Source organism: Patiria miniata, unplaced genomic scaffold (assembly GCF_015706575.1).
Source record: "Patiria miniata isolate m_02_andy unplaced genomic scaffold, ASM1570657v1 HiC_scaffold_28, whole genome shotgun sequence".
NCBI lineage: Eukaryota > Metazoa > Echinodermata > Asteroidea > Valvatida > Asterinidae > Patiria > Patiria miniata.
The window spans coordinates 2,058,945-2,081,484 of record NW_024037067.1 but is presented as its reverse complement, the minus strand read 5'-3'; the positions used below and the strand labels follow the sequence as shown (position 1 = coordinate 2,081,484).

Genomic DNA, 22,540 nt, shown 5'->3' with positions numbered 1-22,540 from the left:
CACCCATCACTAAGGAGTTTACAGGTTCCTATAATACCCATCGCCCACAAAACTCCAGAAATTGATAAGTATTTTTGGAGAAAATTTATGGAATCAGTGGTAAAAATCACATGATTTCATCTACATGTGTACATGTAGTCTACTTCATTGGTTCAATGGTATACTGAAGACACTTTAAAGGTGATAGCATACAGCTGAGATACATGTTCATTGTGTGTGGGTATGAATGAAAAACGTGATTTTCATGTACAATGTATGGTATGACATACAAAAAAAGTACAGTTCTCCATGGGCATGTATATTTCATAAAAATGCTTCTAATTTCGAAACTGGTAGCACTGATCCTTGTGTAACTTATAGTGTTTGATTGATGGTCCTTCAAACAAGGTCGAATATAGAAATCAGGCCTTGCATAGATCTTTAACCCTAACTCCCTAGGCCTTTTTGCTAGGATGTAGCCTCAATCCTGCAAAATCCTCCAATTGGCCCCATGGAAAAATAGCATATAGCCTCAATCCTGCAAATTCCTCCGTTATTTCTTGAATATAGTCCATGGAGGGGTGACCACTGCCTGAATCCTGCAAAATCCTCCGGCTATGACTGTCAATAGGCTAAGGGCAGAGGCAGTGACATCCGGGAGCAGTACGGAGGTTGTCAAGTATAATCAAGGACTAAATTTATGCACGGATGAGCATAAACAACACAAGGTCCGGCCCAAGACCTTGACACAGTGCGTACTCCGAAATCAGCAACGCACTTTTGCCATGTAACCTCAATCCTGCAAATTCCTCCAATTTGCAAAAAGGATTTTGGAGGATTCAGGGCGGTTAGGGTTAAAAGATATATTTTATAAATCTCAATGTAAATTTTTATCAACGTTAGGAATAATATTGATCAATTGGGACTACACCTTTAGATGGTTCAGGTAAGCCTATACCAGCACAGTTGATTCGCTACATTGCTGTAAACAAATCAAGGAATGATTAGAGTGAGTGTATTTGAATTAAACACAAATGCACTCAATGAGCTTGCATTTAAAAAAGGAAAAGAAAGGGACATTATTGGTTCAAAAATCAAAAGCGATTTAAAAATTATCCATGTGTATCACTAAAGTGAATTTGCCGACTTCTTTTTGTACACACTCTATTACATTATTATTTCAACAACCTTCGACTTCTAAGTGTCAATTTTTAATTCTTATAATCAACTTGACGCTTTCTCATTGAGTCATCCCAACATCTTTCTTGAAATAGTGATCATCTCAAAATTACAATACCGCATGATACAACATCAGAAAAATACAACTATTTGTTCATAAAAGAAGCATTGTAAAATGATTTGAAAAAATACAAAAGTGAATTTTCAAATCACCTTTTTTGTTTTTTTTGTTTTTTGGTTTTTGCCTTTAAATTATTTTGCAATTGCCACTGTTAACACAACTGTATTTTATTATTTGTTGTTGTTGTATATTACAACTTTCCAGCATTTGTGTGGGATGACCGTGTTTAAAAATGTACAAGTGCAATGAACAACTTCTTTGTTGTCACAGCTACAGACTGAGTGAAGTTGATCTTACACTATGCAAGAAATGGTTACAAGTTTAATTATAATGCAACTCAGTCTGAAACAATACCATTAAATTCATGTGTTCCAAAACAGCACTTAAAACCTCTTAATTTTTCTTGTCATTATAGTGCACCGACATTATCATAGGATGCAAGGTAATTAACATGACCAAATGACAGGAAATATTTACACTTTTGGACACTTGGCACCAATTTAAATACTAAAATAATTTAAAATCATATTTACATTGCAACTGTATCACTGCGACAAGAGATTATCCATTATGGCCGCATTGAAAACTTCGTTGAATTCAGTGAAGTCAACATAGGGTTCAATATACCCTTCTTCATCAGGTTCTGTTGGGCGTGGACTGGCCACCTGAAGGCGTTGAAACAATAAGAGTTCCTCCCCACTACGCTGAGTGTCACTGTCACTGGTATTGTACCTAGAGTCTTGATTGCTATTTGGATCAGTGTCATTCAGGTTACTGCATGGAGTAGACACGCTACTACTGGTAGGGGATCCGACTGTGCTGGTGCGAGAGGATGTTGGAGACATTGTATCTGTTACATTGATGGAGAGTGGTACCATGGTTGGTGAGATTGGCATAATCTGGTCTGGCTGGAGAATGCGGCTAGGTTGAGGTGATGACGGACCAGTAAAGCCTGGCCTTGGTGGGATGATCAGTGTGGGTCTCTGTGCACTCACAGCCCCAGGGTTGTATGGTACAGTGACAGGATTAAACTGTGACATGGGACTGCTGACACTGGTTCCCAATGGAAATCCAAAGTTGCGCACTAAGAGCGTGATGTCCTCACGTTTATGACACTTGCTGGCGCGTGGCCCCTTCTCCAAGTAGGTGTCGTGATGGATGCGCACAACCTTATCCACCACACCCTGCGTGACGCCACTCAGTGTGGTCTGGACACTGAATTCTGCTGCAATCATTTTGGCAATGTCAATGTTGACCTGTGTTGTTGCTGTGGCATCCACCAGTGATTTGTGCAGTCCACCTGTAAACATGGCCATGAATCCATTCATGCCATTCAGAGGTATTCCACCAATCACCTCAGGCTCAGCTATCACTGGTTCACTCTGTGCAAGACTGAAAGAACAGACAAAATATATACATCAGTTAAGTCTTGAAGGTGGGAAACACCCTTTTCCTACAAACTTCTGTTATGCCAACACATGCTTATTATTATTATTATTATTATTGGTTTTATCTCAATACCTTCATGATTTGAAATTTTTCAACTTGGACGGTGCAGCCACTATCAGTGAAGTACAAGAACTAATGAAGGCAGGCTTTCAGGACCACCAATGCAGAACTAGTGATGGACAGTGTTGAAGTCCTCACACGTCCATCACAAGTCCACATACTGCATTTGGTGTAATATTTACCATGTATTTAACTTTGCTATAAGTAGGTGCATGAAGATTTGGGTAATTTCAGTTTAAGTCTAAATGCACTAGGATAAACAACTTCTGTGGGACATTGCTACTGGTGTCTCCCTCCAGGTCTCCTACCAGGATCACTACCCATGGCATTGGCTAAATGTTTGAGCAGTGCCTACATGTAACAGGTTCACTAACTGTTTAACTTATATAGGGTTTTGCCCTTCGCCAACGTATTTTATTATCACTGTATACTCTGTGTTATCCAAGGGCTTGTACAAAAAAATCACAAACTTACCTAGGTGGGACTAGAACCCACGACTTGCTTACTAGTGCAGACGTCCTACCACTTGAGCACCAAGCTTTCCAGGGTCTGCTGGCTGGTTTAAGTCTGAGGTAGCAGCAGGTACTGCAACCAAACTTTTTTCTTGCAAGCCCTTGAACAACACTGAGTATACAGTGTTTAAAAAATACATTGGCAAATGGCAAACCAAAATATATGATTGACATCTCCCCGACGCAACTTCCATCTTATTAAATGTCTAAATGTTTACCCAATTAAAAGTTGATTGCAATCCTTGAAGTGAACCAGTGGTGGTGCAAGTTAGGAATCAAACTTCAAGCGCCCTTACTAATAATTCATTGATACAATTTCATCACTTGAGAGCCACTACATTCAGGTAGAGAATTGGAAGGATATATAACGCACCACAGGTCCTCCTGTTGTACCAACCTGAGCATGACATGTTCCTTGTAGCCTCCTTTCAAGGAGTGATCCCCAATCTTTCTGGTGGTGTTAGAGCTGCCCAGCTGATTGCCATTGATCTGACTGACATCCAGGCCAAGTTGTTGCAATCTCAGTATCTCGTCATCATTCAGGACAGTGTGGTCGATACTGAGCTGCTTGACAGATAGGCTACCATCTGGCTCACTGATGCAAAGGATGGTTCTGGAATCACCTGGGAGAATTTGAATGGAAAGAGGTCTCCTGTCAGACTGAACACAAACATTGAACCCATCTGTATCATTCTGCACACGAGTCTAACCATTCAGGAAAACTGATTTTACAAATCAAATTGACAAGATTACAATTAAGACCCAATTGATTGTTGCTTATCACTGCTTGATATCAAATAATTCAAGGTACGCAAGCAGAGACTATCATTTGAAAGTTTGAGCTTAGCTCAATAAGTCCTTATTATGAATCTACAAGTTTTTATTAGGACACCTGCGAATGTTGTTTGTTCTAAATTATAATAATGTGCTAATTTTCTGCAAGGGGGAAGTGTTGGAAAGTAAATGTTTCAATATGCAGTTCCTGTTTTATTGAAAATGACAAAATACCAAATGTAATATTGGGTCAATATTTGTATGATATCAATTGACAATTCATTTAGTTTTTGGATACATATTGAAATGGCCTTTAAATATTGACAGTGTTATAAACCAATGCTGTTAATGAAAATAATGCTGATGCTCTTTTTTTCATCAGACCACAATGCTTCACTGATAATGAAACAAGGTGGTTCTCGAACCACACGTCTCGTCTGTTTCAAATGATACCCCAAATTTTACGTTTTCAGCCTATTTAACAACTTGACCTCAGATGACCTTTGACCTTGGTATGTGACATTAGACATCATAATCATATAAAGGTTGCCATGTTGCATCTGTGACTCAAGATTGGTTCCAATTGGATTTCAACTTTTGAAATGAGACCAATTTTACATTTTCAGGCTATTGTACAACTTGACCTCAGATGACCTTTAAACTTGGTATGTGACCTTTGACATCATTATCATATGAAGGTTGCCATGTTGCATCTATGACCAGAGTTTGGTTCCAGTTGGACTTCAACTTTTGAAATGAGACCAATTTTTCAAAAACTTTAACCAAATACCACATACATACGTCCGTTCCAGTGGATGGACAGTTCTGGGGTAGGAGCACTGTTGTCCTTTTATTCCTATTTCTAAGATTTCACTTGCAGGGTACCTCTAACAATGAACGAGTACCCCACAAGTGGTCCATGGTAAGCACGTCCGGATGTGCAAACATACATACATACATACATACATACATACATACATACATACATACATACATACATACGGATAGACATAGTGATTGCATGGTCTCTTTCCTGAACTTCGTTCAGGCGAGACAAAAACCATGCAGTGTGTGTACAGATGTAATGACCAATTTATTACATACATATTTCAGATACATACAAGATGCATTATATTGAGATACATATGTGAACATAATATGTAGTTTTCTGTCATGATAAGTTACAGACAGGTAGATATCAAAGTTGTGTTTTTTTTCCTGCCTTTCTTAGATACTTACCTACATTAGCTACATAGAGTTTTCCAGAGATGATGAGTGCAATGTTGGCAGAAGCACCACCAATGATCTGACTATCCAAGGATTGTATTTTGTCTACTTCCGTTGGGTATTGCTGATATAGCTCATAGTCATTCAGCTCCTACACAATGATCAAACAGATGGAAAGGAGCAATTGCAATTTCCAGATAATAATTGTACTGTGTAACAAACTTTCTCAACTAGCAATAATTAAAGGTTTAAAGAAATTGAAAATATGAAAAGATCAAATTAAAGGCTCGCCCATCCTGATGTCCAGAGTTGTCTACAAAACTCATTGTGTTTATGTCTGCAGGGGGCAGACACATACACAATGACATCACACAGGACATGACATCCCACGAAAAGGGGTGTTTTTGTGGATGGGACAATAGGACATATTGTTTCCTGTCCAAAGCTTGATTAATTACTAAAATATAACTTACATATACATGAGTTAAAGCTATAGTCCATCATTTGCAGCTATCCGAAAAGTAACTGGCGTAATTATTGTTGAAAAACATACTTGGTTGAAAGATAGTAAGGGGACTAAACTCCCTGTGAAATTATTCTTTCTGACAAGCTGTCATTTTGAAGTAATCAACGAAAGAAGGCATTTCCAACGGTGATTCTTAAGAAGCACCGTAGGAAAATTTAAATTAGTAGTTCGTTTTGTTATTCAGCGCAGCGCGCACAAGTATTGGAACGACGCACACGCGCGCGCGGTTGTTGTAATTCGTCGGATCAGTGCGCGACGTTGTGTATAGCTGCAATTCAAAACAATTCAAAACATGATTCAGTAACTTTTGATTTGAAATTGAGATCTTAGAATGCTGTTTTTTTTGGAATGTACAGCTGAAGCTTAGCTGAAACTTCATCAGGTTAGTTGTTCAGTATCCTTCATTAGATTTTGAACTCTTTTGTTGCTTCAAACGAACAAAATGCACAAATTACAAATGATGGACTGTAGCTTTAAGTACATGTATTCGTCATTGTTTAAGAACCAATACCCGAAACTCTTTACATCTTTAATATTCATCATTTTTCAGAACCAACTCTAGCACTTTTCCTTTTTCAATTTCTATACAACTGTAAGATTAATGCACATAATTGTTAACTCAGCGGTCTCCTAAACCTTGGGGCATGAGTGAAAGAAAGACAACCCAACAATGAAGGCATGTACAGGACATTTCACTGTTCACACTGCTTTTTATCGTCTATGTAATCTATGTACACGTACATCTCAATGAAGCAATATTTCACCTAATGGTCCATCAAAATCAGCAAACTTTCTCATTTTTACCATTGAAGGGGTAGCTGTTTCCCAGACAATACAGGGTGAGTAAAAAAAACGAAACCCAAATGTCGGGACAATTGTTTTAGTGAAGTTGTGCATGAAGCACTTTCAAAATCTAGGATACAAAAGTCCATTTCATAAGCTTTCTTTTAGTACAAGAATTATTCAAATCACTCATGTACTTTTCAAGTTACAGAATTTTAAACACAACCAATGTTTTAAAGTTCTGTCCATGGATCATAAAGAAGGTGTGCATTCTTTCAGCAAAACAAAAACAATTCACACACATCCCTATGTGATTTCAAATTAGGTTTTGCCCTATTTGATTTGTTTTCGTTTTGCGGAAAGAACACTTACCTTTTTGTGATCCGTGGACAGAACTTTAAAATTGTGGTTGTGTTTCAAATTACGTAACTTGAAAAGTACATGTGTAATTTGAATGATTCTTGTACTAAAAGAAAGCTTATGAGTTGGGCTTTCATGTCCTAGATTTTAAAAGTGCTGCATGAAGAACTTCACTAAAACAATGGTCCCGACATTTGGGATTTGTTTTTTTGATTTACCCTGTGTATATATATAATAGTATTTTGATGTCCATGTGTTAAAAATCAACGGAATCTCAGGCTTTTACAGTGGACAAACCCACACATGAAAGACTACAATAATAGCGGGTCACCATTCAATGAATGAAAAACAATGTTCATTGCTTGTGGCAGGCCCAAGAATAGCTTTGATACTTTTGACAACATCAAGCCTGAACCATACCTCTGGCAACTGCAACTTTAGATTTGTTCTTTCAGCCAAAACCTCGTCAATAGTCTCAAAGTAGCTTCTCTCCACGGTGTGGAAGGCACGATGGAGGATGTCCTTGACCGCTGCATCATCAGTGACATCCAGTAACTGTCCTAGAAGCAGCTCCGCCGGTAAGCGAAGACGGGCAAAGTCTGCAACATGCATCCCGTCATGCCCATCAAAGATGCCATACAAGTAGCACTCAACCTCATACGCCCTGGTCAAGTTCAAAGAAACTATCCTTTCAAAATAATTGCTTGTTGTAATAACTCTTTACCTTTGATATGAAGATATAAAGGGCCAATTCAGAGCCTGCTAAGCACAAAGAAGGTTTGACTTTGCAAAGCTCAGTAACCAACCACACTGTCAATGTCGTATGACATACGTGTATATTGCAGTGATGGAGGACTCAAGTCCGGACTTGAGTCCAGACTAGGGTCCATTTTTTTTTTACTCGGGACTCGACTTGGCTGGGACTCGGCCAATGGCTGACTCAGACTACCTGTCGAATTCGAATCGAGTCCGACAGTAAATACAAGTACATGTACAGCGATACGTGTACGTCATTGTCCACTACATCAAAAGTCCATCACAAATCACTCAGTCACAAACTATATAACTGTGACAACATTCCTTTGTCATTGTTTATCCCCCGTTACTTGAGACTGGACTTGTGATATGGCAGTGATATGGTGTTACTTTTGATGGACCTGTGATGAACTTGACTACAACACTGCACTTGTTACGATTTGTCACAAGTATTGAAGTTTTCTTCATGAACATAGCATTGTTCTATTCTTTAAATATATATTTATGTGTTCTGCTATAAAAACCTTATGCGACTGGACTCGGTCTTGAAAATTTGGACTTGAAAATTTGGACTCGGACTTGGGCCAGACTTGGGACAAAAATGGACTCGGGCTTGGCTCGGATTCGAGCCTTCATGGACTCGGCTCGGCTCGGACTCGGATGAGGTGGACTTGACTACATCACTGGTATATTGTCTATGAATGGTTCATAACAAAGTTGGCAAAGCAACCTTTCGGTTTGCGGTAACACCATGTGGTAATAACTACTGTTGCTCAGTAGATATTTAGTTCTGATAAGAACTTGTCCTGCTTATTATCAATTTTTGCTAAGTAGTTACTTTCCGATAAGAACAGTCCTGCTTTAAAGGGAAGAAACAACATTTGCAAACATCACAAAACGAAATGATCAAATTATCACAAAATGCCTTACTGGATTGTTAGGGAAATCGTGTTAAAATCGTGGTTCCTGGTGTGCGTTGGAGAAAATTGTTTTTTTCCCCCCCAAAAACTGCTCCTTTTTTTCCTAATTAGTTATTCTCCAATTTCTTTGCAATTGATTACACACCTGTGAAGGGGTACAAGCCTTCTAAACTGATTCTCTGACTTACAAATCCCCAAAGTCTATAAATTGCTCCGATTCATCTTAAGTGGGATCAGGAACCAGACTACAGGAATATGATTGGTTTTCTTGGTTTTTCCAGCATCTACATGTACATGTACATGTACAAGCCCAAAACGTGAAACAAGTCCCTTTTAACAATATTTGCTATAACATACTGATCCTCCAAATTCATTTATTTCTGAAAATTGCAGCAAAAGCAAATGTTGTACATGTACATCCCCTTTAAGTTCTAAAATAACTCAACGTTTCGACTAGCGTGCTCTAGTCATCGTCAAAAGACCAGTTCTTTTAGAACTTAAAGCAGGACTGTTCTGATCAGAACTAAAACTATCAAGCGAAAGTTGATAATAAGCAGGACAAGTTCTTATCACACGCATGCAACTGGGAATTTAGGGGAAAAAACGAGGAAACTCCAAGCCACAGGAGACTCTGTACAGTATTTGTCAATTTGTAATGGCATTCATGAGAAGTAAAAAAATAACAGCGTTGCTGTTGAAACCCCTCAGCCAGAGTCAAGTTATCGTCCGGAAACCATTAACTCAACATGGTGACCTTGACCTTTGGCCTTTGACCCCAGAACCAGTCCCAACATGCCTGTACCAATGGGAAACCCCCTACTGAAGATAGACCCCAATATTTCATGTCTAACTCAAGTTATCATTCAGAACCATTTACATGTTACTCACCACGGTGACCTTGACCTTTGACCTTTTGACCCCAAAACCAATCCCAACTTGCCTGTACCCAAGGGCAACCCCCTACCTAAGTCAAACACCAAAATCTCATTTCTTACTCAAGTTATCATCCGGAAACCATTTACATTTAACTCACCACGGTGACCTTGACCTTTGACCTTTTGACCCCAAAACCAATCCCAACTTGCCTACTCCTAAGGGCAACCATCTACCAAAGTTACAACCCCAAACAACATTTCTAACTCAAGTTATCATCCGGAAACCATTTACCTTTAACTCACCATGGTGACCTTGACCTTTGACCTTTTGACCCCAAAACCAACCCCAACTTGCCTACTCCCAAGGGCAACCCTCTACCAAAGTTTGACACCAAAATCTGATTTCTAACTGAAGTTATCATCCTTAAACTATTTATATTTAACTCACCACGGTGACCTTGACCTTTGACCTTTTGACCTCAAAACCAATCCCAACTTGCCTACTCCCAAGGGCAACCCCCTACCGAAGTTACAATCCAAAAGAACATTTCTAACTCAAGTTATCATCCGGAAACTAAGCTGCCCGGACGTCCGCACTGACATACGGACGGACGGACGTTCTAGCCAGACGGACTTGTGGGGTGATAGCATTGTGTTCCCATTATCCCTTTTTCTAAAGATTCCCTTCTGGGGTGATGTTTTTCCATTGTGTAAAAAGTGGGGTGATGTGTCCTGAAAGGAACATCACCCCACAAGGGTGGTCTGGTCAGAACGGCCATTCCGACGGACGGCCGGACGCCCTAGGCGATGACAATACCCCTCGAGCCTCTCGACTGAGGGGTAAAAAACGAGGAAATCAGCAGATCTCAGGAAAAGTTGCATGCCTCACCACTGTTTCCAACGCCAAATGCGGTTGTAACTTGTATGCGTGCGCAATATTTCCTTCCTGAAGCCCACCCTCTGTTGGTGGACAGGATATGCAATTATGTATAATTTAGGAGGGGCTTCTTGAGAGAAAATGAATAGTAATATGAGAAGAATCATGAATATTCATTACCTACTGCACTGTAGTTGTGGGTTGTGATCTGGGCATTACATTTGCTGTTGAATCGGCCATTTTTAAGCTCATATTGTGCTTGCGGCAGTGCCGAAAGGCAGCGTATATTTTTTGGTTTTGAATGCTTCATTGTCGACTTCGAGGGGATTTTTAGGGGCCTCAAACTGATAATCTTCAAGTTAATCCAAGGAAATGTCTAGTTTCAGGGTGAAGAATGGTCCTTTGTCTCTCCAATACCGTTGAAGGTGAGTTAGCAAACCTGATTTTACTCTCATTCTGTGTAATATAAAACAGGCATGCAACGCGCCATGCCATAGGGTCATGCATAGACGTTAGCTCTATGTTGGCACCATAGACATGTAATAAAACCTAGACACACCATTATCTGCTTTTACGTTGTAAATTCTGTGAGCAAAATGGGCTGCGTCACGCGGCTTAATTACGCGATGCGCAAATGTCATGCATATGGCTTCGACTTACGCACATACTTCCTAGTTATTCTATATGCACAGCATTTTGCTCACAGGCGCAATAGCAAATGTCGTGTCTAGGTTTTATTATATGTCTATGGTTGGCACAGTGTAGCCGTTGCCAGCGGTGTTGCCAAGGGGGAGGGGCGTGGGTGGGGGCCCTTAATACCCCCATAAACTAATCTAACCCCTCACCCATCGCCCCCACTGGACATTTCACATGGAAAAAAAAAATTAAGCAAATGCTGTTTGAAATTTTGCTTTGTTGATTTTTATAAATAAAGTATACATAAAAATAAGTTTAATTAGGCCAATTTTTTTCTACTTTTGCATTTTCTTGATACAGGTTGAGGACAAGCAGTGGCCATTGATGTACTGACATTCAGCGGATGTTCTTTCGTGTGTGTTGTTACGAGTCACGGAAAGCGTTAACCATGGTAGACCCGTAAACGTTGTTATATACATAGCCACGCTCTGTTCATAACGCTGGACTTTCGAAAAATGTCTACAGAACACATTTGTATGTGCTCCATTTTCCCTCGAACTTCTTTGGAATGACAGATCCTAGCTATAGATGCCCTTGGAAGTTCAAGGATAAATATCAACAAACAGTACTTGTTAAATTTCGGGAGTATAAGTGGAAGGGTTCCGACCGGGATTTTGAACATGTTGAAAGTCCAGAGAATATAAAGGAACCGTGGCTATGTAAGCCATGTTGACCGGTCCATAACCATGGTAACTTATAGGACTGACACGTAAGAATGCCATTATTTTCTCAATTTGCCAAATTTCCAGTCCGGGGGGGGGGGGGGGGGGGGAATTAACTTAGAGATGATCCATTTTAATGGGAGGCGTTCATCCCCATGCCCCATTCTGTACCACTGAGGAGGAACTCATTGAGTCAGGTTTGCTCCCAGTCACCCGAGTCCAGTCTGCTCATTAGGACATCGAGTCAAGTCGAATCACCACTTATTTCAAATCCTTAAAAAATTGTCCCAGGAATTGACCAAAACAACATAAGCCGCAGTAAACATGTTCATGGGCAAAATCAATATTCCGAAAATTACGGTAAATATCAACTGAGCGACTCTGGCTATTACCACATGGTGCTACCGCAAACAGAAAGGATACTGATACTCCACCATGCAAAGCCTCAAATATTATTGGCAAAGCAACATTTTCTGCAAAAAAAGAGACATGAAATTGAGCCAAGTAACTCCATGCCACTTGACCTGAGCCAGTGCCAAATCAAAACTATTCAACTAAGGTTTTAGTTGAGCTGGCCTTTACATGTACATAGAAATAAGAATGGCCACGCCCCATCCAATCAGACATTCTAGAGAATGCAGTTCTGGAATTCTCACCTAAAATGGAAGAAGCGATCCTCAAACTCATGTTCTTCCTCCCTAGCACCATCTTGTCGATAAATCTGATTGGTTGAGAAGCCAATGCCAGACAAATGACAGACTGGAAGATCATCGGTCCAGCTTGGTGCAGGAGACTGTAACATATCAATATGAAAACAAACAACATAGGAAATAGAGTTTTTGTTCACACAATATTAAGTACAATGCCTTTTCTGCATGTCACGTTTGAACTGTACAATTTTACTGTACCAGTAAATTTGTGCAAGTTGTTCCTTATCATGAATAAAGTTTTCCTTTAAAAGCAGTCTGTGTGTATATTTTGTCCTCATTCTGATTGGCTAATAGTTTAGGCCAATTGAATATTCAACAGTGCCCATTTATTGCAGTCTTTTCTTTTCACAGCTAGCTGAATGAGCCACAACTTACGAGGAACAGTATGTGTTGTGTACAGTGTGTACATTGTGTACTTATTTCTGGATTGTGCAGGGATTTGTGCCAATAGTTCAGTGCCATGATTACTGAAGCTTGAAATGCTTGTCAGTTTTTCTTGGGGTGCAGTCCAGTCAGTTGGGACCAGTGTCTGTTGGCGGAAGAGCCTGACAAGTTTTGACAACAGTTCTTGTTTTGTCTGATCGATTGACAGCTATTTCATGTCGCAGCCAAATAGACAATGTTTTAGACAAGTTTCCAGTCCTCTCATCGCGCTGTGCTATGAGATTAATTGATTACGTGAGACTCATTTCCCTCTTTGGGTCTCACGTAATATAATCCATCATTTGTAATTTGTGCATTTTGTTCATTTGAAGCAACAAAACTGCTCAAAATCTAAAGAAGGGTGCTGAACAACTAACCTGATGAAGTTTCAGCTCAGCTTCAGCCGTATATTTCGAGAAAAACAACATTCTAGGACCTCGATTTCAAATCAAAAGTTGCTGAATCATGTTTTGAACTGGGCCTGAATTCAGCGTCCGAGACACGTTCTCACTGAACCGATTGCAGCTACACGATGTCGCGCACCGATCAGACGAATTATAGCAACCACGCGCGCGTGTGCATCGTGTCAATGCTTGCGCATGCTTCGCCGAATAAAAAAAACGAATTACTAACGGAAATTTCCAACAGTGCTTCTTAAGACGCACCGTTGGAAAGGCCTTCTTTCGTTGATTTCTTCAAAATGACAGCTTGCCAGAAAGAATAATTTCACAGGGAGTTTAGTCCCCTTACTATCTTTCAACCAAGTATGTTTTTCAACAATAATTACGCCAGTTACTTTTTGGATAGCTGCAAATGATGGACTCTGGCTTTAATCTCATAGCACGGCACGATGAGAAGACTGGAAACTTGTCTAAAACGTTGTCTATGTTGGCTGTGACATGAAACAGCTGTTGATCGATCAGGCAAAACAAGAACCTTCTAATCATATGCAGCGTTCTGCAGAGCTAACAGGTACTCAGCGGGCTCCTATCATTTTGTGCATACAGGAGTCGGGGTACCAGAGACCCTTGTGATAAGATCAAAAGTTGTAAATTCTCTCTCCAAAAAGTGGAATTTATTTGGAATGTTGATTGATACGCCGATTGTATTCTTCACATGCAAGTACTTAATACAATGGGACAAATGACGTTCTGGTTGAAAATTTTGAGCACATCGAAGGGTTTCATATCACAATTACGCATGGCGTTGTTATTGACGCCACGTTCACGGGTCTACTCTGCATTCAAACGTACACATTTCAGTGTCTCACAAATCCCTGGTTTAAATCCATTTTTCTTTGGTTTGCAGATTCTGACGAAATCCAAACTTGTATAATATTAATGTTGGAAAGAATGTTGCATCCTGATGGAAATGTTTCTCAATCCCAGATTCATGCCTTATTTTATCAACCTTTTTTTTGCAATGACTGACCCTTATGGAGATGATTTATGAAGAAAAAAGTGGCGTCAGGTTGCAAAATTCTTTCCAAAAGGATTATTTCATTTTTCCCCCCTACAAAACCACATCAAAAACAAATGTAGAAAATACATTTTAAAATAGCCTCCAGCAAGGGGCCCAACCAAAATTAGCGTTAGTTTTTAGTTACACTAACATAACAACAAAGACCTCCAAAAAAGCTAGTAAAAAGTATAGTCCGAGTAGGACTCTACGAATCGCCTTTTTAAACATTTTTAGCACGTGACATTCACTTGCCTTTTGTGGCGAGATTTGCCTAGATTTCGTTGGACCAAAATAGAAATGACATCATCGTAAAGCCAAAGAAAATCTCTTTCAACTCATACCAAGAACAGGTTATACTCGGTTTTTTTTTGTCTTCTGATTTTGGAGATTTTTTCCGACGAAATAAAGGTACAGATTGTCATGATTTTTGGGCCGCAAAATCGTTAAAAATCTCACGTGAGGAGTTCATGAAAGACTATATAAGGGGTAGTTTCTGAAAGGGTGGAATGTCAGGAGTAGTTTGTGTGACTAGTTTTTTTGTTACGTTGCCCGTGACGCTTTTTGATGGTGGGGGGTTTTGTTGTCGGGGTGCCTTCAGCAAGGTGATTAAAATATGGCGCGCAGCAGTGTCACAATGGCTGCCTATTTCTTCCTCCATGCTTTATGCATGCATGAAGCAATAATATTATAATGCTGTGATTACTGGGGTAAATTTTGGTGGATTGCTTTATTGGGGAAATTAACATTATTAAAATATGCCATTCTGCTAAAAAAAAATAATATAGTAATATTTCAACTGTTTCTGAATATTTTCCAAACTTGAACTAAATTTGCATTTAAACATATTAAAATTAGCTTATTTTTGTTTTTGCTATTTTGCCCTAGACTTCTAGTTCCTCAATATGTCTAGTCCAGAGTCTAACCCGACTGGTCTGAGTATAATTAAGAACAATTAAGATTCAATGTTTTTTTGTTATTTTTTAATATCCATCTCTGCATAAGGCCAAACAAAGGGGACAAAATAAAGTTAGTTCCCACTGGAACCTACATAATGAAGAAATGTTGTCTGTCATCAAATACTTCCATACTTTACAGATATACTTTTGCTAAAAGTTAAAAACCCTTTTTGGGGGCCTTATAATACTTTCAACACACAGTTGGGTGAATGTCAATGCAAGGTTTCCATGCATTCCTATTTTAGTTCCCTGGATTCTCATCCTGGTTCAACCTCAAATATGACAGCTCCAATACATGTACACATAGCAGCTATTAAAGGACCACCATAAAGGGGACCTGAGAATACTAATTTAAGATAATATGATCTCATCTGAATGAACTTGAAAATGTTTTCCAAACCTTTCTCAAATATTTTGAGGTGACTTGGAGTTTTTTTGTTTTTTTTCATTTTACACCCCGCACCATGCCGGCGGAATAATTAGGGTTAGACATGCCCCTTTAACCCTAACCCCCTAGGCCCTTGTTGCTTACAACCATCCTCAATCCTCCAAATCCTCCAAAATTTTTCAACTCCGCCTAAATTTTTCAAAATTGTCAGACAGTCCTGCCTCAAAATGCATTCGTCCTCAATCCTCCAAAATCCTCCTCATCCCAAAATTTTGCACTCGTGTTTAAATAAAGGATAACCAACGCCAAATCCTTCAAAATCATCAGACAGTCCTGCCTCAAAATGCATTCATCCTCAATCCTCCAAAATCCTCTTGTGCTTCATTCACCATTCATCCTCAATCCTCCAAAATCCTCATGTGCTTCAATCACCATTCATCCTCAATCCTCCAGAATCCTCATTTGATTCAATCACCATTCATCCTCAATCCTCTAGAATCCTCCAAAACCGCCAGGAGGATTTTGGAGGAGTGAGGTGGGTTAGGGTTAATGGACTATAACTTCACCCTACCTTAAGATATAAACTTATAATTGGCACCATTAGTTTTCCTTTTGGAAGCTCTTTCCAATGATACCAAGTTTGTAATATTGGCGATCGTGAAGTGTAGGGCCCCTGTTTTGTTTTGATCAAATTAGAGTCAAATCTGTGTTTTATTGCTCAAAAATCACCTTTACAATTACATGTAGCTGGAGTTACCCAGCCCTAAATTTTATCATTGGGTTGTCATTTAGGGCTGGAGGAAGTTTTTCACCTGCAGCATTGGCAGGTCCCCCCAAAAAATTAGAAAATGTGCAATTTTGTCCCCGTAACACACTAATTTCAACTGGAACTCACCCAAACTTTGCCTGGCATAACCACTTCACAGGTCCTTGAAGTAAAAAACGATCCGTGATGAAGATTCAACCTACAATTGCAGTGAAAAAAGGAGGCATAACCAACAACCGTGTGGCCATGATGATGCCCGGAGCTAGATTTGTGCACAAACAAACTGCGTGTACAATTAAGGAATGGCAATGCGCGGTCTATTACCATGCACAGCACACAAACCAGTCGCTCTTGCTAGCTGGCTGCTGGCGCATGACGTCACGCGGAAGCCTAACACCCGACGACTGTTTCATGCACTAACTATGAGGTTTACCACTCGCATCACAGCTGCGGTACTGGAACGGCAGCCGAAGTTGGCCGGTTTTCATACATTCATAGTGCAGTTATGATCGCCATCTTTATTTTCGGGTCGCGTGTTGTCACCGCGCTATCATCGTCATTTTACCCCCAAATTTCGCTCAAAAATAAAAAACCTGCCCTCCATCTATGACATACCTGTTTATTGAGAATGTCGCCAACTAGTTTGGTAGGTCCAATAATTTTAAAGTGGATTTTGTTTCCTTATAGGATCTGGGCCCTACACTACACGATCGCCCTAAAAAACCCAACAGTGCCGACCACCCTACCAAATCCCCAAATGTAACCCCACTTGTGTGGCCTCTGTATTGCTGCGCTGTACGTTAGGCCACACGTCTGGTTTCCCAATTTACTTGGAATGACCATATCTCTTCTATTACTAAAATCACTTCTAGGCACACTGGTGTTCTCTCCAAACTTCGATCGTTTCTTCCCCCCTCTATCTTACTCTCTATCTACAATACTCTCATTCTTCCTTATCTCAATTACTCCAACATTGTCTGGGCGCGCTCTAGTAATAGTCAACTGTATTCTGTTATTACCATCCAAAAACGAGCCATTAGAATCTGCACCCTCTCTTCTCCCAGGGAACATAGTGCACCTCTTTTTGCCCATCTGAATACACTAACTCTCGAAGACATTAACAAACTTCAAACGGGAATATTCATGTACCGGTATATTAACAAACTTCTCCAGATATTTTCATCCTTTTTTTTAGCTGTTCACAACATCCATGGCCATAGCACAAGATCATCTAACAAACTTTATGTTCCTTTCACTCGCACATCATACTCCATGAACACAATTCGATTTCACGGGCCACGTCTCTGGAATGACATCAGCTGGACGGTGAACACACAGTCGTCTGTGGGCCGCTTTAAGAACTCCTTCAAAGCGGAACTGATTTCCCATTACATAGCGTAGCTATTCTCTCGCCACTGTGCAAATTTCCTCCTCCCGACTGCTGTTTTCTGTTTTTTTCTCTTCTTCTTTTCGCTCCAAGTTAGGCAGGCACACTTCATTTTATTTCATTTACAATCAGCAGAAAATTCAGATAATTGTTCTTGTCTTTGTTTCTTGTTTGTCCACTCATGTTTGTAAATTGTTTGTGTTTGTTTGTACTGGCATGGCAATATAAGCCTTCGGCTTCTGCGCATGCCACCATATTGCTGTTTTTATAATTTATTATTTGTTAATGAGCCGTAGTTTTTGTGGATTATTACATTATTTGTTGGTTATATAAATATTATTTGTTCCTTACTCAGTTTCTCATTAATGTTATTTTTAAATAGACTCATTGTGCATTTTGTGTCAGCAATATTGAAATAAATGTTTGTATGAAAGAAAGAAAGAAGTTTAGTCCGAAACTTGCACATGAGGACTCCAGAAAGATGTCTAAATTTCTCTAAAAATTTGAAGAAACGTTACCTTAGTACCCGGAGGGCTAGCCCCATAAATGTGGCCTATTTACTGGACTGCCTCCGTAAACATAGGCCACACATCCACATGTAGAAAAATTGTGTCGACGGAGCCAAATTTTGATTTTCACATTTAGGCTTAGTTTGTAGGGTTTTTTTGCTTTAGAAGCATACTCACCCTCTTTACAGGCTAATCAGAAAGTGCTGCCTTTTTCAGATGTCTAATTTTTGTGAAATTTCATGTTGAAATTTTGATACACAAACGTGTAAAAATGAATCTGGAAATTTCACGAAAAATATACATCTGAAAAAGGCAGCACTTTCTGATTAGCCTATAAAGAGGGTGAGTATGCTTCTAAAGCAAAAAAACCCTACAAACTAAGCCTAAATGTGAAAATCAAAATTTGGCTCCGTCGACACGATTTTTCTACATGTGGATGTGTGGCCTATGTTTACGGAGGCAGTCCAGTAAATAGGCCACATTTATGGGGCTACCGGAGGGCAAAAGATAAGGCATCATAGAATACAACCTTATGCAGTGGTGTGTAAAAAAAATTGCCAAAAAAAGGTGCGCCAGGCTTTGGACTAAACTCCTCAGTAGGTTGGAAAACCAGGCGTGTGGCCTTACGTACAGTGCAGCAATACCGAGGCCACACAACTCTAGCCCCACTAGTGTGGCCGTCGGTATGCTGCGCTGAACCTTTGGCCACACACCGTGGTACCGCGCGCTACTGAGGACGAAGTTTTCATAAAAATTCAGGGCAGTTTCTTACATTCTCAGTTTCTTACTTTCTTATGGTTGTATTCTATGATGTCTCACCTGTCACTTCTGGGATGCTTAGGTCTAATGATGTTCCATTTTCCGAGATATTCTTCAATCTTTCTGGAGTCCATATGCACTCGTGAAACGTCTGGTGATGGCAGCCATTTTGAATGGGACAAGAGATGACCTCAAGCTGTGACGTCGCGTGTATGCAAATTGCTTGTCGAGCGAGGGTGCGAGTTGCAAATGCGACGGCTGTTTCCTGTACCATTCATTTATCGTCAGGGGGCCACGTGCACCGATCTCTATTTAGCTGGAGTTACCCAGCCCTGAGTTTTATCATTGGGTTGTCTATTAGGGCTGGAGCGCATTTTTCTCGTAACTTGTAGTATTTGCAAAAAAAATTTGGAAAATGTTCAATTTTGTCCCCGTTACACACTAACTGCAACTGCAACTCACCCCAAACTTGCCTGGAATAGCATTACACAGGTCCTTGAAGTAAAAAACGATCCACGATGAAGATTCAGCCTACAATTGCAGTGAAAACAGGAGGAATAACCGCTAACCTGACAACCTTTCAGGCATGGCCAGGACTGCTATTGGTTTGTGCACAAAAAAAATTGTGTACAATGAATGGCGGTCGATTAACAGGCAGAGAGAGCGATCGCTGTCAACTACTCGTTTTTGCCGGCTGCGCTGGCGTTGGCGCGTGACGTCACGCGGAAGCGTAACACCCGATGACTGTTTCATGCACTATTGGTTGCGGTTCCAGTACCAAAGCTGTGATGCGAGTGGTAAACCTTATACTAGTGCATGAAACAGTCGTCGGGTGTTACGCTTCCGCGTGACGTCACGCGCCAACGCCAGCGCAGCCGGCAAAACCGAGTAGTTGACAGCGATCACTCTCTCTGCCTGTTAATCGACCGCCATTCATTGTACACAATTTTTTTTGTGCACAAACCAATAGCAGTCCTGGCCATGCCTGAAAGGTTGTCAGGTTAGCGGTTATTCCTCCTGTTTTCACTGCAATTGTAGGCTGAATCTTCATCGTGGATCGTTTTTTACTTCAAGGACCTGTGTAATGGTTATTCCAGGCAAGTTTGGGGTGAGTTGCAGTTGCAATTAGTGTGTAACGGGGACAAAATTGAACATTTTCCAAAATTTTTTTGCAAATACTACAAGTTTTGAGAAAAATGCGCTCCAGCCCTAATAGACAACCCAATGATAAAACTCAGGGCTGGGTAACTCCAGCTATCTCTATTCAGGATCTACGGCACAGAAAACAGCCGTCGCATTTGCAACTCGCGCCCTCGCGCGCTCGACAAGCAATTTGCATAAACGCGACGTCACAGCTTGAGGTCATCTCTTGTCACATTCTAAATGGCTGCCACCACCAGACGTTTCACGAGTGCATATGGGCTCCAGAAAGATTGAAGAATATCTCGGAAAATGGAACATCATTAGACCTAGCCCCATAAATGTGGCCTATTTACTGGACTGCCTCCGTAAACATAGGCCACACATCCACATGTACAAAAATCGTGTCGACGGAGCCAAATTTTGATTTTCACATTTAGGCTTAGTTTGTAGGTTTTTTTTGCTTTAGAAGCATACTCACCCTCTTTATAGGCTAATCAGAAAGTGCTGCCTTTTTCAGATGTATATTTTTCGTGAAATTTCCAGATTCATTTTTACACGTTTGCGTATCAAAATTTCAACATGAAATTTCACAAAAATTAGACATCTGAAAAAGGCAGCACTTTCTGATTAGCCTGTAAAGAGGGTGAGTATGCTTCTAAAGCAAAAAAACCCTACAAACTAAGCCTAAATGTGAAAATCAAAATTTGGCTCCGTCGACACGATTTTTGTACATGTGGATGTGTGGCCTATGTTTACGGAGGCAGTCCAGTAAATAGGCCACATTTATGGGGCTACATTAGACCTAAGCATCCCAGAAGTGACAGGTGAGACATCATAGAATACAACCATAAGAAAGTAAGAAACTGAGAATGTAAGAAACTGCCCTGAATTTTTATGAAAACTTCGTCCTCAGTAGCGCGCGGTACCACGGTGTGTGGCCAAAGGTTCAGCGCAGCATACCGACGGCCACACAGTGGGGCTAACACAACTCACAAGTGGGGCTACCCAAAATGTTAAAAAAGGCGATTCGTAGAGTAATATGATGCCTTAAGTGACAATTTTATTTACCTGAGAGACTGACGATGACGATAGAATGTTCTTCCGTGGACGTGGGGTCGCCATGGCTAAATCCTTAATCGTATTTAGGCCAGTAGTACTAGGCTACTCACAAGCAAATGTTTTGACGGGAATTGAGAATATGGGCGCAGCCATCTTGTTAATGTTGTACATAGGCAATATCCCGGATGTTTCACAGAACGTCAACAATCATCGATTATTGTACTGACACCTTCGTAAAGAAAATATCGACTCTTTGATCACGTTTGAGCATTGATTTTTAAAAAATATATATATCATCGTTTGAATAAAGTTGTTGGAAAGAATCGATTCTTTATGGAGTGGCCAACATCGACAATCAACACTGCATGCAGTGTTCTTATTTTATTTAAGAAAGCTAGTGCAGGGCTAGCCCACTGATCTCTATATAAAGACTGGATAGCGGATATGCATACAACATTCACACAGTAGACTTTGCATATTGACCAATTCGCCCCCGGTCTCACGAAGATGGCCGCGTATAATACGAACGTTCTACGCGTAAATACGCGCGCGTTGTATCAACAGTTGACGCGCATTTTGGTCACGTACACATATTATGATGTTCTAAAAGGGACACATTTCCGTAGTGATTATTATTTCAAAACGCCGAAAAAGTTATATTTGCGGCATTTTAGTAACCACGACGTTAGAAAAATTGTAGTTAACCTTGGTCAGTGATGGTGGTCAAAATATAAGTCAAGTGAACCGCGACGTTACAAAAGAAATCATGCTGTCTATAAAAACGGCAACTTGTCCTTTGTAGATCACCAGCCGGTCTCACCAATATGGCGTCAAATTCGTACATTGTGCGGCTCTTTATTAGCTATCCAGTCTTTATATAGAGATCAGTGGGCTAGCCCCACTACTAGTGTGGCCGTCGGTATGCTACGCTTAGGTTCAGCGCAGCATACCGACGGCCAAACTTTACTAGTGGGGCTAGTGCAGGGCCAGTTGAAAATGTGCCTGTTCGGGAGGAGCAAGTTGAAAATGTGCCTGTTCGGGAGGAGCAAGTTAAAAATGTGCCTGTTCGGGAGAGGCAGGGACAAAAATGCCACTGAGGAAATTCAGTTTTGGAAAGTGAAAGCATGCAGGGCCACCGCACGCACGTGCACGACGATTTTGCTGATGATGCGCTTGTAACTTAACCGCGGACCACACGAAAGAAGAAGATAAAATACGTGTAC

At 40.4% G+C, this 22,540-nt stretch overlaps 1 protein-coding gene across 3 annotated transcripts; it reads right to left on the bottom strand.

Annotated features, from left to right (window-relative positions):
* Positions 1 to 1,065: 1,065 nt before the first annotated feature.
* LOC119734858 (TGF-beta-activated kinase 1 and MAP3K7-binding protein 1-like) lies at positions 1,066 to 21,710 on the bottom strand. Of its 3 annotated transcripts, XM_038208456.1 has the most exons (7): positions 21,327 to 21,710; positions 16,590 to 16,659; positions 12,413 to 12,549; positions 7,391 to 7,634; positions 5,314 to 5,452; positions 3,698 to 3,923; positions 1,066 to 2,671 (listed from the first exon to the last, which is right to left on the bottom strand). In XM_038208456.1, exons 2-7 carry the CDS (start codon positions 16,605 to 16,607, stop codon positions 1,825 to 1,827), a joined length of 1,611 nt encoding a protein of 536 aa, XP_038064384.1. In that variant the 5' UTR covers positions 16,608 to 16,659; positions 21,327 to 21,710; the 3' UTR covers positions 1,066 to 1,824. The 3 variants fall into 3 exon arrangements, with proteins under 3 accessions (XP_038064384.1, XP_038064383.1, XP_038064385.1); XM_038208455.1 differs by lacking the exon at positions 16,590 to 16,659; XM_038208457.1 differs by lacking the exons at positions 16,590 to 16,659; positions 21,327 to 21,710 and having other exon boundaries at positions 7,391 to 7,653; positions 12,413 to 12,488.
* Between the last annotated feature and the right edge of the window lie 830 nt (positions 21,711 to 22,540).